The sequence below is a fragment of the Pyrus communis genome, chromosome 14 (assembly GCF_963583255.1).
Source record: "Pyrus communis chromosome 14, drPyrComm1.1, whole genome shotgun sequence".
In the NCBI taxonomy this organism is placed as follows: domain Eukaryota; kingdom Viridiplantae; phylum Streptophyta; class Magnoliopsida; order Rosales; family Rosaceae; genus Pyrus; species Pyrus communis.
This window is the reverse complement of record NC_084816.1, coordinates 6,652,800-6,668,567: the sequence shown is the minus strand read 5'-3', so window position 1 is coordinate 6,668,567 and position 15,768 is coordinate 6,652,800. Positions and strand designations below refer to the sequence as shown.

Below are 15,768 nucleotides of genomic sequence, written 5' to 3'. Positions count from 1 at the left end.
TTTTTTTTTTTTTTTTTTTTTTCACGGTAAGTAGAATATAAAAGGAAGGTCATGCCCAAAGACTTACTTACTAAGGCAAAACACCAGAAACAGAGACGGGAAAGCATAGAAATGGTACAACAAAAATAATAGCAAAAGGTGACTGCATGAAAGGTAAGTGACTTGAAGTAAAACTTCAGTCTCGACCCCATTTCTTAAAACCAAGCCCCAGAGAAAGATAGGATAGGGTTAACAGTGCAAAAGGAAGTATCGTCGCCTTCGGATTTGAAATCAACAGACGAATATGGTATACACAAGGTTGATGTGGAATGAATGTAGTCCCCGAATCGTAAGCGATTTTTTTTTCATTCATTCATTCATTCATTGATTCAAGGTAGCTATAGCTTGCGTCCAAGTTCAAGTGCTAGCGATAGGATAGGTAGAACACTATGACACGATGACACGATTATAGCACAACACTATGACATGATTATCTAATCTGCCTCACCAAATGACACTGTCTGTTTTGTCCATGCATTTTTATGTCACCCATAAATGAAATACTCCCCTTTTTGTGATCCTTAAGTCAATTCATTCACCCCCATAAAAATCAAATGAGTAAAAAACATATTGTCTGTGTCTTTATTGTTCTGTTTTCTATTTGGTACTCATATGTTCTTCAAATACGACACGCATCCTTACTTCTTTATTGTGAATGCTCTTCATTTCATGTTATATATTTTCTTGCCAAAGAGTAAATAGGTAGACAAATTAAACATTTGTACGTGGCTTTATCAAGAGGAGTTTCAGCGTCTACAACAAAAGTCTTGGTAAAGAAAGGAGAATTACACGGTCACGAATGAGTCTTCACAAGAAATGTTGTGTACAAAGATATTTTGCTTCCCTCGAATTCAACATAAGATTACATTCTTTCTTTTAATGTTTAATTCCCTTTTTCAACTTGTAATGCAATTCAATTACAAATAATGCTAATATTTGATTTTAACTAAACACATTAAATTTTCAACAAGACGAAACGATATGAGTTCATTATATGTTTTGCTGTCAAGTGTGTCAAAGTAAATTGAAGTTTTTGGATTGTTTTTATACTTTTTATTTAGCTTTTAGTTGCAACTAAATTATAAGGATCTTCTCTGTTATTTATTACTTTTTCTTTTTTTACATATTCTAGACAAAATACTTTAAATTCCTACCTGTATTATTAGAGATGATAATTGCCTTTATTTTATGTTTCTATGCGTTGAACCAATCCTCGCATATAAATACATCTAACATACACACGTAACACGCCGTGATTAAAAAAATATCTTTTACACGCGCTCAGTAAGAATATGACCAATTACCCATTGACTGTGTTATCGAAATATTATTCTTGGAGGATGGAATTGAATGACGAGGTTAGGCTTACAAGCTGCTTCTTCCTTCCGTCCTTAAGAACAAAGACAATTGCATCAGTTTCGAAAAAAAAACAAAACAAAAACCAACAAACAAAAGAACATATATATTTACACAAACGGGGTCGAAAAATTAATTAATTGCAAGTTCGTTGTGAAAAAAGTCGAAAAAGAGTGAAGAGGAATGCCATTGCACGTTGAATTTATATATTTGCTTTTTTGATAAGTTGCCCCTAGTGCATTGGTAAGCTACTTGTTATTTACTTCCTGTGATTGTTATTTTCAAAATGGATTTTCAATGGAAGACGCAAATTTGAGATGTAAAAGTCATATTTACATCTCATTTTACATTTTCGATAAATACATATTTCAATGCTACATTAATGCGAGATATGTAAATATGGAATCTTATTTATTTGCTCTTTTTTAATACAAATCCATGTCCAAAAAATGTAAATAAAAAAAAACATAAATTTACATTTTTGTTCACATCTTTCAGTCAAAATGAGTGTTTTACACTAGAGAGTTTTCTAGCCAGCAAAAAATATAAAACGCCCATTTCAAGGCATTTTGCATCTCCGTTAAGAGATGAACTAAGGATGTTATTATTAATACCTCTAAAATATTATTTTATGCTCCTCCCATGTAGAAATCCATGAAAAAAAAAAATACTTAGGACTGCAAAATGACAAAAAAAAATTTGGCTTAAAAAAGTAACGAATTAGAGAAACATCCCTTCATATAAAAGAAGCTTAGAAAAACTAATGAAAAGTTAAAAAAAAAAAATAGTTTTAATGAAAAATGACAAATAAATGTGTAGTGAATAGTATCAGAGAAATGTAAAAATGTGATTTTTTGTTAAAAGTGAACAGTACCAGAAGTGTTTCGTTAAACTCTCTATAAGTTTCCTGAACACCATTACCATCACTATCGTTGTCTGTAGCATCATCATAATTATCATCATTGCCGCCGCCACCACCACAATCACAACCGGCACACTGCCACCACCACAATCACAACAACCACATCTACTACCACCGTGCTCGCAGATGAGTACACACTTGCTGGGAAATGGCGAAGCAGAGAAGGAGAGAGAAGGTGAGAGAGAGGAGAAAGAAAGAGTTAGACTTGTTTACGGTTTTTAGCTGATTTCTCCTCTCATTATTCTTTAGCAGTTGGATGCCCCTAATGTTATCAATATCAGCGGAAATACCGATATGTAAATTTGTAGAAATATTGATGGATATACCGATATCGATAGTAGTTGCTTTCAATGAGAATGATGAAAATTTGCTCAAAAATGTGAAAAAATTAAATGAAACTTTATGTAGTGTCATATGGTAGTTTGTCAATATTGAATAGATATGTCAAAAATATTAATCAAATATGTCGAGTTTAGCTAAAATTCAAGAATTTCTCTAGTAGGAGTGAAGTTCCTTTCCATATCTTTCTCTAGTTGTTCCAATATTTCAACTAAAATATTAACCGTCTCGAAGAAATTTCAAACATTAGACATATCTTAACAGCTACATTGGTTCCCATTGGTGCTAGCATGCAATACGTGTATGTATTTTAGAAATTTCAGTCCCTTCGATGTAAATTGTAGAGTTCAGGGGACGAAGTATTGCCCGAGTGACGGATAGAAGAAAAAAAATATAGAAAACAAATAATACGAAAACTAAATAGATATTCTATGAGACCTATATAAAGAGGTGAGATTTAGATTTGGGCTAAACTATATAATGGGTCAACAAAAATTTATTATAAAACTTATCATTATTGGAGTCGACTAGACCATACTGCTGGTACTTGCAAAATTTAAAAAAGACTCGTAATTTGTTCGAGGTCAAAATATTTTCAATATTAAGATTGGGTCAATCAACACTTTGTGGTTTTAAGGAGAAGCAATCTACGGAAATTCTAACAAGTATTATTGACCTTAGTTGGAGAAGAAAATTGCTTTTATAAAACTTTAGTTGAAGACGAGAATTATTTTCATTGTATTGTGCTTGTATAAAAATATTTATTGACCTAAACCAACTTTCCATTCTTTCATGCATGTTGAAAAAATATTTTTACTAAAAAGGATGACACCAAGCCAACAAGATTTTCTGTTTTGCCAGGTTTGTGGGGAGAGAACGTTTATTGCAAACAGTCTTACTCTTGCTTTGCAAAGAAGTTGTTTTCACGACTCGAACTCGGACCTTTCAATCACAAAAGAACAGTCTTTCTATTGTGCCAAGGCTCGCCGTCGAAAAAAATATTTTCACTAAATGAAAATAATTTCGTTGTGTAGGTTTTTTTTTTAATTTTTTTTTAATACACATGGAACAAGGATTTAAACTATACCACATAACGAGTTATTTATAATAATTTGATTACAAACTTATCATCTACAAAAATCGAAACTAAGAACTTCTGATCTCACCGTAGGCATTTATGCGTCTTGTTATGAAAAGGGTAGTGGTGGAGGGTATAAAATATCCACCCCTTTCCATGTTAACAGAATTTACACTCCTTTTACCAAATCTAGGAATTTGGCCAGGACTAGGAGTTCATGGCATATTGGTCATTCCACGTTGTAACTTGACCCTCAATTTGTTCATCCGACACTATAAATCGGAACCCATGAGAAAATTTGCTTTCTGGTTTCCTATCGTTTTGTCAAAATTTGAAGGCAGTCTCCAAGCAATTTAAGCACAAAACCTCTGTAAAGTACACCTTCTCTCTCTCTCTCCCCCCATCTAAAGTCTGTGTATTTATACTGTGAAAAAATATATATATATATGTATAGATATATAATCTGTAGCCAAAGCAGCAATGTCCATGTTTCTCACTTGTCTTGCCACATTGTCTTGAACAAACACAAACCCCACATGTCAAAGTTTGGATTTTTCTATCACCTGTAGCTTCCTCTGTTTATTTCATCAAAGCTCTCTATTTTTCCTGCACGTTTCATAACATCCGTTGAAAACACACACTGCGAGTAGCAACAGTTATTCAAAAGCACTTTTGCATGTTGCTGCTTTTGCTCATTGTCTGTTGATCTCTCTTGCCCTCTCTGCTTGTTATTCGGCACATATATTGTATCATTGCAAATGGGTTTTTGATTCTTTTATTAACTATATCAGGGTTTTCTTGTCGTTCGGAGCTGGAGGGTTTCTGGGTTTTGATTCGATTTAGTTGTTGTGGGCTGTGCGCTGATGGGTCCTGTGAGGGGGATTAGGAAGAGAAAGAAGGCTGACAACAAGGGTGAGGAGAATGCTTCTGGTTCCGGGTCATCAGAGAAGGAAGGTCCTGTGGATTGGTGGGATGAATTCTCCAGGAGAATCAATGGTATTATTTTCTTTGATATTTTGATAGCTTTTTTTGCTTTATGTATGTGCTTTTAATGTTTAATGGACTTCTGGTATGCTGTCTTATACTCAGCTTTTTTTAACAGTTATCTTATGTTGATTATGTATGTGCTTTTGATGTTTAATTGACTTCTGGTTAATTGAATTGTGTCTGATTCTAACTGGGTTTGTGTTTGTTCAACTTCTGCGTCGATATATTGCGAATGCGTTTATTTACTATGAAGAAAGATCCCTAATCTGACTTTGACCTAACGTTCTGGTTTCATTGCCTTGTTGAATATTGAGAAGGATAATATTAATTTTTTCAAGTCTAGGATAAGGTTATCTAGGTCCTTCTACAATCAAGAACTCAAAAAGTATTCAACACCTTTGATATAGCAGTTGAATTTTACGATGAAGTTTGTTTCTGTGAATTCTAGCTATATTTTTTACTTTTGTTCTTTACTGATAATGATTGAACGGTGATATAGCATTGCTCAAAGAAAAACACGCATGTAATCCAAAATATTTTAAGTTTGGAAATGCAGATGTCATAGTTTGAGCATTACAGATGTGGATAAGCATTGAGCTGGTAGTAAAGAGACTTGGGTACAAAATGATTACAGCCCTAGTGGTATAAGGAACTTAAAAGAAAAAAAATTAGTACTTTTAGGTCTGGTTTGATTTGATATGCAGTTCCGGGGCAGGAATTTTAGTGAAATTCACAAGAGAATTATTCGAAGTTGGGTACTGTGAAACAAATGTTTTGTTAATTTTGGTATATTACAAAATCATTTGTGTGTTCCTTCTGACATCGCCTCAGAAACTGTTGGTTAATTTGGAGGGGCTGCAGATTGATTTTGCAATTGCATACTGTGAAACAAATGTTTTGTTAATTTTGGTATATTACAAAATCATTTGTGTGTTCCTTCTGACATCGCCTCAGAAACTGTTGGTTAATTTGGAGGGGCTGCAGATTGATTTTGCAATTGCATAGTGACAGGAATACCAAAACTTGAAGCAACTATCCTCGATATGATATGAATTAGCCTGTATGTATGTATGTATGTATCTGTAGTTTCCTATAGCGTACATCCTTCAACTTGATAAATCTCATATGTCACTAACCTCATTCCGCTCTCGAAGACACTATCCTTCCTTTCCTTTTCTCATTTTTGAGATTGAACATAATTCATCAGAATTGTGGTTTGTGCTACGTAATTGCCCTTGTGGTAAGTAGAGAGCTGGGTTGTATCTGCATTGACTTCACCAGTTCCCCAAGAAATTATGTTCGAGTAGTGATCGAACTTATGAGTCTTCTTCTGAGAACATGATCAATTGGATTGTTATTCTGAATGATAAAATTGTTGCTGTGAAATGCGGGCAAAATAATTTCATGTTTTGATACAGTTGAACAATCATATCATGTAATACACAGTCATGTTGACTACTTTTGAGCAAATTCACCGATGCAAATTAATTTCATGTTTTGATTGTACTGGCTCCGTAGTTCCCATTCAATTTTGTGCTTGTGCCATACAGGATGGATCAAAATTTATGCTTGAATAGTTTGATCTTGATGTTTGAGATTATTGTTACTTCTGATGTTCTAAAACTCCCATAAAAGCATTTAAATACTTCATGTATGGAATAGTAAAATTCCTCCTTTCTTTCCCATCCTATTTGCAGGTGTGCAGTTTCCGTTAAAGGTGTTAGACAAGTTTGAATCAGTTTTTAAGCTTTCCAGGAAAACCTTTGACTACATCTGTTCACTTGTGAGTGAAGATATGATGGCTAAGTCAGCACATTTTGTGTTTACAAGCGGTAAACCCTTGTCTTTGCACGATCAAGTAGCTGTAGCCTTAAGAAGACTGAGCTCTGGCGAGTCATTGGTGACAATTGGTGACTCATTTGGGGTGAACCACTCAACTGTGTCTCAAGTTACCTGGCGTTTTGTTGAAGCCATGGAAGAAAGAGGACTTCACCACCTGCAATGGCCTTCCACTGAAGCAGAAATGACAGAAGTTAAATCCAAGTTTCAAAAAATACGAGGCTTTCCTAATTGCTGCGGTGTCATTGATACCACCCACATCATGATGTGTTTGCCTGCTTCAGACCCCACAAGTAATGCCTGGCTCGACCAAGAGAAGAATCACAGCATGGTCTTGCAAGCCATTGTTGATCCTGACATGAGATTTCGGGACATAGTCACCGGATGGCCAGGAAAAATGAAGGACTGGTCGGTGTTTCAGAGTTCAAACTTTTATCAACTCTGTGAGAAAGGTGAGAGGTTGAATGGGAAAAGGTTAGAGCTCTCCACAGGATTGGATATCCGGGAATACATAATTGGGGACTTGGGATTTCCTTTACTGCCCTATCTCGTAATCCCCTATGAAGGGAAAGAACTCCCAGAGCCGAAAGCTCAGTTCAATAAGCGGCATTATGCTACGCAGAAGGTAGCGCAGAGAGCATTGGCGAGGTTGAAGGATAGGTGGAGGATCATTCAAGGAGTGATGTGGAGACCTGACAAACATAGATTGCCAAGGATCATTCTTGTTTGCTGCTTGCTTCACAACATTGTTATAGATATGGAAGACGGGGTTCAAGACGAAATGCCTCAGCCTCACAAACACGACTCAGAATACCGCCAACAGATTTGTGGAACTGTTGACATAAACGGCGTTCATCTGAGAGACAAGCTGTCTCTCTACTTGTCTGGAAGGATGCCAATGCCGCCTTGACTTTGTTTCTCTTCCGTTTTCCGATGAGTGTGTTAGGTGTCAAAGACTGTTGTAGCCTTCAGTTTTAAAGTTGTTTCGCGACGTGGTTTCATACTGAAAATTATAGAGCTGAAGCCGGGTTTTCCGGAGTAAGTTTCTGAGGATATGATCCAAATTGTTTTATTGTTTAGGCATTGTCGTTTCAATGTCGTAATACTCAGTAGAATAATGTGCCATTGTCTTTCTCTTAATCTTCTAAATGTACAAACTGCTCCTTTATTCTACAACGCATCTCTATATCATACATCTACAGATCTCTAAGAAGTTAGGATCTGGGAAAACATCATGTTACATGAGTTTGGATGAACAATCATAACTTAAAACCTTGGTACGCTCACGTTTTCACCAGAGACGGATGATACAAAAGTCTCGGACCACTTCTGCTTTACAGAATCCGGGACCTTAGAGTCGTCCATGAAGGCGTTCCACATATTCCCCCCAGGACCGCCGAGGACCCAATTAACTTTTGCTGGTGGGCTGGGATTGGAGGGTGTATCATAATCGCCCGAAAGATTTCTCTTCACAGAACCAGAAATAACTTTCTTGGACAGGATCTCGCCCAAATTGTTCATCTTTTGAAAGCCAGAGCCAGGCGAAAGCTGAAACACAAGCAAAACTTGACAAGGTCAAGTTTAATGGAGGAGATGAACTTCTGTTTGATCAGTAATTGGAGAAGAACTTACACTAGACTTGTTGGCAGGCATCAATGCCTTGAGTGGAGCATCTTCATTTGCTTCTGTTAGGTACCTCTCAACAGATAATAAAGAACGGAACCGCTTTCTAGTCCCTGGCTCAATATAATACTGCAACACCCGAAAAAATTATTTACATTTCTGGAGTGCAGTGTACTTTCTTTCAGAACAGATGGATCATAAAAAGAAAGCCATATCTAAGCATATAAAATGTCTGCCAAGACAAGTTTATCAAATGCCAAATGTTATGCCAACTCAACAAAGAAAACAGCATATCCGTTATAGAGCCTTAGATGAAACGGGGACGCCAAAATGGCGTTGTCCCAAACCTAACATGTAACTTTCCCACATGTCAATGTGTGTTCTTTTGACATTTTCCATTAACATACAATAACAACCAGTCTGCATAGTTAATGTAAGTGGCTATTTTGCAGAATGCACATGTTTCGGTGAAGTCTGTGACCCAAAAGAGCGAACAGCTTTGAAATAGTAAACATAACATATATACATGTAAATATGCAAAGTGCATATGCACGGATGACCCAGAAACACGCATCCCTGCAATTTCAGCTGATGTTGCAGAATGCAAGCACTTTAAGCATGTACAGGCTAGATAAACCCCTTCTAGTTTCTACAACATAGAAGAGAAAAAACAACCAAAACTTTAATGAAAAAGAACAAGTACCCTGTCTACGTAACCAGAATAATTAATATTGCTTCGTGGCTTCTCCTCAACTTCCCAACCATCAGGTAGTACAAAGGATGAACTGGTCCTCCTGGTGCGTGGTGTAATCAGCACCTGCAGATTGACACTATCAATAAGGATTTTGACCTTATATTTTAGGCATCACAAGCTTTTCTCCTTCAATTCGAACTCCTGTAACGGTGACCAGAGATACTTGTAACAATCATTTACTTTAACTCCTTCATCATGGTTATCTTTTTCAAACGGTACCACTAGATTGTAATTTTATTACATCTTCAAAAATATAAAAACAACTGCATAAGTTCTGGAATAATAATGAATAGCAACCGAACAAAGAAAAATTTTAAAAAATCACTTTGACAATTATGGTACCTCAACCTAGTGGACCCTCAACTAAACCATGTGACGAGAATCCAAAGGTATAGAGATTTTGTATAATTAGTGCACAGGACTTAAGTGGGTAAAGAACTAAGCATAACATATGTTTCCTTTGTTTCTAAATTTCTCTTCCCACTCTAACTCTTAGAGTGGGATGAGAAAGTTTAAATATTATCAATAACTGTAAATCCTGGAACTCACAGTACACTCATTGCCTGGTTTTGATCTTCTGGTATGTTGTTCGATTTGCCCTTCTGTTAGGTATCTCTGAACAGCTGCCAGTGAACGAAACTTCAGTCCTGTGCCAGGCTCATAGTAATACTGCAAAACTAAATAAAAGGTCTGAGACCTGGCGCACAAGATTTAGAAGAACTTCTGAAAGGAAAAAACTTGCTAGTGAATTTTCACAAAACGACTTAGTACAGTTAAGTAGCGTGGTAGGAGCAGATTTATACGATTCATTTATTGGAGAACTGAAATTCTAAAACTGCACGGACATTCTCCATTATCATAATAACCGTAACATAAAATTTAATTTCAAAAAAACTTATACAATCCATCATAGAAGTGCAAAATGGCGACTACGACATTGTTCTGGGTGGCCTAAAAACCCAATGTCGGAGGTGTAGCATAAACCATTATTATCGCTCAAGCATTATGCTTTCTGGACGAGATTGGCAGCTTCTTTACAAGAACACACTGGTTAGACTTTCAAAATTCAAAATTCGATTCATAACAAATTGTCCGCGTTATCCTATAAGATTATCAAAATGTACCAATTGAAATGTCAACTGCCAGCAGGCAGCGGTGAAATAGTAAACATGTACAACAGAAAAAGGGGGGAAAAACAATTACTTGTACAAAAATATAAAAGTTTGACAAGATCAATTCACTAATTTTTCCAAATTTTCACTCTGCAATGCAAATTACCTAAAAACCCATAACTGAAAACATCCAAGAATCTCATAAATGCTGGAAAGCATATGAATTTAAGGCCAGTCAAAACCCTGCAAAAACCCCAAATTACAAAAATTCCTACATTCATACATCCATCCAGTCATGATCCATGGATGCAAAGGATATACATTGTAAATTCATTTGCAATTCGAACAAGTTGAGAGAGAGAAATAGAGAGTGGAGAGAGAGAAAGATCGAACCTTGTCGATTTGGGTATGGCCCGGGCGGGAAGAGCTTGGAGGACGGGGCTTTTCCTCGACCAGCCAACCATCGGGAAGTTTGAATGACCGTGAGGGCGTGACCAATTGCAATTGCCTTTTGCTGCCACTGCTTCTGGGTTCTTCTCCTTCTTCCCCTGGCCTCATTGTTAGCAGCGGAATCGGCTCCGACTGTGACGATTCCCCCTTCATCATTGTCACCGAGCTGTCACCTTAGCAGATCAGCCATGTTGCAGTATGATTCCAGTTTCATAAGAATTATTTGGACAATTTTCCTATTTTATTGGCAAATGATTATACTTGATTGATTTATTTAATAAGGGAGGTGATTCTCATTTTCATACGTCTTTTTAGTTTCTCGTATGCCATTTTCTTTATTGTTTTCGGATTTGCATGAATTTTTGAAATAACGTGCAAAATTAAATATGAATGTACGAAAGATAAAAACAGAATGTGTGTTTATCACTTCGTTTTGTTATTTAGGTGATTCAACAAAAGTTTGGTTTTGGCGTATGTATTTCTTCGTCTCATTGATTGATGAGAGACCAAAAAAAATAGCCCATGCATACCACGGGTAAAAGTTTTTCTTACATTAAACTCAATAGTGAAACTTTTAAATTTGGGATCCCTTCAACCTTGGGGTGACGTTTCCCTAGTTCCCTCAAATAAGTCACTTGACTTGCAAGTGTTGAACTGCATTAGTAGATAGAGTCTTCCTTTTGAACTCATTGCGTTCTGATTCAAAGCCTCAGTATAGTTTATAGTAGCATTATCACTGGTACGTAAAAAAATATAGCCACTTGACTCAAATTTCATGTGAATTTGAGCCACGCTCATTAGTTAAACCTTCATATTGTAACCTGATTACATTCAACTGTATTATGAATCATTGTCTCCTGCACGATACATTTTAAGTAGCTTAGATCTTCCTGTTAAATTCACATGATTTTTTAGCACACATTCAATCGTCAAATTCAACGGTACTTTGAAATTTTATGGTCGTGTTTACATTATCATTTAGCTACTACTTGTTTGATTTTTGGGTTAGTGTTTGGAAAAGGGCCTCCAAATCTTGGTTTGCTCTTCACTGAGAGATTTCTGAGGCCTATGCTCATCGGCACTGCAAGGTTTACGTCAAAAGACTTGCGAGATGATCACTATTGATAAACCTCCAAGAAAAAAGGATCCCTCAAAACTTTGGGGACTAGCATCTGAAGTAAATGAACAAACAAAATGATACAGAAGTTCCACTTAGCAGAACAATTATAACTTATAGAATTGGTGCACTAATATTTCCACCCGAGAGGGATGATTTGAAACTCTCGGACCAACTCTGCTTTACAGAATCTGGGACCTTAGAATCGTCAATGACGGGATTCCACATATTCCCTCCAGGACGATGGAGGACCCATTTAACTTTGGCCGGTGGCCTGCCAAAATTGAGCTCGGAGGGTCTATCATTCTCACTGGAAATATTTCTTTTCAGAGAACTAGAACCAACATTCTGGGGCTCGCTTTCAGCCGAACTTTTTGTCTTCTGATGGCAAGAGCCACTCGATATCTGAAACACAATACTGGACAAGGTCAAGGACCGCAGAGGAGCAGATTGATAAACTTTCGTTTGATCAGTAATTGGAAAAAAAAAAAAAAAAAAAAAAAAAAAGATACACTAGACTTGGTGGCAGGCATCAATGCCTTGAGTGGAACTTCTTCATTTGCTTCTGCTAGGTATCTCTCAACTGCTACTAGAGAACGGAACTGCCTTCCAGTAACTGGCTCGATATAAGTCTGCAAAACACAAAAAAATTATCATGTTTTCGAAGTGCAGTGTGCTAATTTATGAATATGTGAACGCTGTTCGTAAATGTTCTCTTTTAGAGAAATGAATCGTCTAACATACATTTCACAGTGTCACTATGGCCATGCTCATTCTGTAAAAAGAGGAAAGAAATCTTGAGCATAGCACATCTCAGAGACTCGGACCATAATTTTCCCAACCTTCTCTTACCCTCGAATCCTTTTGCCAACTTCTTTCAATGCATTCTCGCCAATCTCTCTTTTTTTGACATTTTTAATATACAATAACAACCAATTTGTACAGTGAACGTAATTTACAGATGTTAAGGCAATACGTTTTGGTTAAGTCGCTGACCCGAAAGAGGGATCAGATTTATATAAAGATACCATCTGTACATGAACATGCAAAGTCCATACTTATGCATGTCAGGAAACATGCATCTTTGCAATTTCACCCCATGTTGCAGAATGCACATATTTTCAGCAACTACAAGTAGATATACCCTTTCAACAACATAGAAGAGAGAAACTGCCAATATTTAAAACATAAGATCGGTACCTTGTCTATGACACGAGACTTCCTTCGTGGCTTTTCCTCAATTTCCCAACCATCAGGTAGTTTAAAGGATGAAGAAGTTTTCCTGGTGGTGCATGGTGTAATTTGCTTCTGCAGATTGACATTGTCAATGAGGAATAATAGAGGTACTTCTAAATCTAATCTACGCACACGAATTGTATCAATGGACAAAATTCAATAAGCTTTGCATAATCAAAGTAAATTCGGGAATCATATGATTCAGATTACATGTTTTGGATTGACCACTTTTTGGATCCTAGAACTCACAAGGCATTCACTGCCTGGTTTTAATTTCTTGGTAAATGTTTCGGTTTGCCCTTCAGTTAGGTATCTCTGTACAGCAGGCAGTGAACGAAACCTCAGTCCTGTATCAGCCTCAATGTAATACTGCAAAATTACAAGAAAGTTCTCAGACCTGAACTAGAACTACTTCAAAACATAATAATGAATTTTCACAAAGAAGAAATCGTGAATGTAAATACGCGGCAGGAGCAGATTTGTACAATGTACTTGTCGGAGAGTCGGAATTTTGAATCAGCATGTATATTCTTGCTTATCATAGTAATTGTAGATAACATAAAGTTTCATTTCAAAAATACTCAAAGCAGCCATTTGTATATTAATGCAAGAAAATAAGATTAAGATATTCGGATTAAGTTATTGTTTTCGGAGAAGACCATAACGATGAACCAAGTGAAAGCTACAATGCCAGCAACAAAACCAGATACATGTGCAACATTAAAGAACAAAAATCATAAGAAGTTCAAAAGCATTATTTATTGTTTACTGATCAAAGAGCATGCGCAACAACGATTTAAAAATAGGATTCTTATCGCAATGATCCTGACATTTGACGAAATTGAAGTTCCCACATTGGAGTGATGGGGCATAAATTATGGGCGACATTAATCACTTTGAAACACGAGAAACTAAAGTGATGAATTCCCCAAACATCAAGACCATTTAGGATAAAAATCCTTTAAAATATTGGAAATAATAGATTCCCCTAAACATTTACTGGGTTTTAACTTTTAACAAAGACCTAGATTTTCTTATGCATAAAAGAAGAAATCTTGACTGGTTTCAATCATTTTCCTTCTTTTTTTTCAGATATTCAAATGGAGTCCGGTAAGAGTAAATCTAGTCCAAATGCCAATCATGAAACTTTATTAACCCCAAACAATTACCACCCTCAATCTCTCCAATTTTTCGCTCTCCAACGAGAAATTCCCACAAAACCATAACATGCATATGAATTTCAAGATCAGTAAAAAAAAAAAACCCTGCAAAAATCCCAACAACAAAAAAAACCCCAGGCATTAACACAAACACATAGCAAAATGTAAACATCCACACATCAAAAATCCATGCATGCAATCAAAATCCATGCATGCGGATAATATACATTCATAGGAGTCCACATTTGAACAAGTTTAGAGAGACCCTGTCGATTTTGCCGGGGTTGCAAATGTTGCTGAGGGGACGACGCTTTTCCTCAACGAACCAATCATCGGGGAGTCTGAAGGGTGATGTGGTGACCAATTGCAATTGCCTTTTGCAATTGAAGGGTTTTTCGTGTTCTTCCGCCGGCCTCATTGTCAGAAGAGGAACTGTCTGCGACTCTGACGATTTTCCCTTCTTCATGGACAGTGTTTGCTTGGGGTAGCGTTAAAGACTGTCGCTCAGTAGAACCCTCCTCTTTTGGTAAAAGCCACTCTGCAGTTTGACCGATGTTCCCACTATTCCAATTTCAGTTCCCCACTGTTCCAATTTTTTTAGGTTGAAGCGCGGATTTAGTTATTGAACTATCACCTCAGTGAAAATTATGTTACTAAATTAATTTTTTGATAGAATAAGTCTTTAATTTTATTAAAAATTGCTAATTTCATCCCTACTATTATATTCAAGCTATTTTATCCAGTTTTTCGACAACTTAATTCACTTGACATACTTTAAAGTGTAATACCGTCATTTTCTTGCTATAAACCCTTAACATTTCACCTACAGATATTAGGCTACTCAACGGTCCACCTACAGATATTAAAGTATCAAACTCAACACAAATATATTATGTTCTCGTTATGTATGTGAATCAAACTTGATATTTTTCAGTTACAAGTGAAGATATGATAAAGAGACTCATAAGGGCAAATCCGGGTTGGTCTCATGAGATAGGTAGCTCTAAGTAAAATAAAATAATATATTGGTGTAATCTTATGAATCACCACCATATCGTAGTATTTGTTAGCATGTTTCAAGATAATTTATTTTGGTGAATTTTTGTAAGAGTGTTAGTTTATTTCAAATCTCAAGAGATTAAATTGTGTACCATATCAAAGTAAGTGGTTAGCAACGTATGAACCTAATAACCGGTTAGCACCTCAACGTTATTGTTGCAATAAATATGGTATACAACATGTGGGTAACATGTTTTTGGTGTATACAAGACAATGTTGAGTATCGATTGGTTGCATTTTATATGCACTTGTCCACATCCTCTTATTTTAATGTTTGATAGTTGAATAGAAACAAAGAAATGAAAAATCAGAGGAAAAGAGAAGTACTAAACTATAGCAGTGTGGAAACTAGTAGTACTATCCTACGCTGGATTGTAAACCTCTGCATATACAAATGGTGCATTTAGATGCGTTTTCTTAAAGGAAAATGGGATACGATGAGTGTATTTCATCAATCAACAAAACAAATTTCAAAATTTAAACTTATCGAGTGAGAATGAAAATGATGGTACGCTCACCACGGTGAGCAAAGATGCTGCCATTACATTTACTACAATCTAGTGATTAAAGTTTAGAATAAATCTCAGTTTACTATTCTCAAGTTTTGTGATTTTTAACATTTAGTACATGAAATTTTTTTCGTCCCAGAGTCATACCTAAAGTGTTAATTTTGGGACAGTCTCATACATCCTTTAGT

At 36.2% G+C, this 15,768-nt stretch overlaps 3 protein-coding genes across 3 annotated transcripts; 1 reads left to right on the top strand and 2 right to left on the bottom strand.

Moving 5' to 3' along the window:
- Positions 1-4,536: 4,536 nt before the first annotated feature.
- LOC137716166 (protein ALP1-like) lies at positions 4,537-7,632 on the top strand. The gene is made up of 2 exons (XM_068455572.1): positions 4,537-4,730; positions 6,419-7,632. The coding sequence occupies exons 1-2, from the start codon at positions 4,598-4,600 to the stop codon at positions 7,468-7,470; spliced, it is 1,185 nt and encodes a 394-aa protein (XP_068311673.1). The 5' UTR covers positions 4,537-4,597; the 3' UTR covers positions 7,471-7,632.
- On the bottom strand, positions 7,621-10,685 carry LOC137716167 (methyl-CpG-binding domain-containing protein 7-like). Its single transcript, XM_068455573.1, has 5 exons — positions 10,443-10,685; positions 9,487-9,606; positions 8,887-9,000; positions 8,193-8,312; positions 7,621-8,108 (listed from the first exon to the last, which is right to left on the bottom strand). The coding sequence occupies exons 1-5, from the start codon at positions 10,653-10,655 to the stop codon at positions 7,827-7,829; spliced, it is 849 nt and encodes a 282-aa protein (XP_068311674.1). The 5' UTR covers positions 10,656-10,685; the 3' UTR covers positions 7,621-7,826.
- Positions 10,686-11,682: 997 nt separating this feature from the next.
- Positions 11,683-14,553, bottom strand: LOC137714827 (methyl-CpG-binding domain-containing protein 7-like). The gene is made up of 5 exons (XM_068453958.1): positions 14,278-14,553; positions 13,063-13,221; positions 12,817-12,924; positions 12,129-12,248; positions 11,683-12,021 (listed from the first exon to the last, which is right to left on the bottom strand). The coding sequence occupies exons 1-5, from the start codon at positions 14,476-14,478 to the stop codon at positions 11,731-11,733; spliced, it is 879 nt and encodes a 292-aa protein (XP_068310059.1). The 5' UTR covers positions 14,479-14,553; the 3' UTR covers positions 11,683-11,730.
- Positions 14,554-15,768: the final 1,215 nt, after the last annotated feature.

What these genes read in the sequence shown, in the direction of transcription:
- LOC137716166 (XM_068455572.1), top strand. Translation starts at nt 4,598, where the DNA reads ATGGGTCCTGTGAGGGGGATTAGGAAGAGAAAGAAGGCTGACAACAAG. An exon ending in ATTCTCCAGGAGAATCAATG is followed by an intron (nt 4,731 to 6,418) that starts GTATTATTTTCT and finishes TCCTATTTGCAG; the next exon opens with GTGTGCAGTTTCCGTTAAAG.
- LOC137716167 (XM_068455573.1), bottom strand. Translation starts at nt 10,655, where the DNA reads ATGATGAAGGGGGAATCGTCACAGTCGGAGCCGATTCCGCTGCTAACA. An exon ending in AACCAGGCAATGAGTGTACT is followed by an intron (nt 9,001 to 9,486) that starts GTGAGTTCCAGG and finishes GTCAATCTGCAG; the next exon opens with GTGCTGATTACACCACGCAC. An exon ending in TGCCTGCCAACAAGTCTAGT is followed by an intron (nt 8,109 to 8,192) that starts GTAAGTTCTTCT and finishes CTTGTGTTTCAG; the next exon opens with CTTTCGCCTGGCTCTGGCTT.
- LOC137714827 (XM_068453958.1), bottom strand. Translation starts at nt 14,478, where the DNA reads ATGAAGAAGGGAAAATCGTCAGAGTCGCAGACAGTTCCTCTTCTGACA. An exon ending in AAGTGGTCAATCCAAAACAT is followed by an intron (nt 12,925 to 13,062) that starts GTAATCTGAATC and finishes GTCAATCTGCAG; the next exon opens with AAGCAAATTACACCATGCAC. An exon ending in TGCCTGCCACCAAGTCTAGT is followed by an intron (nt 12,022 to 12,128) that starts GTATCTTTTTTT and finishes ATTGTGTTTCAG; the next exon opens with ATATCGAGTGGCTCTTGCCA.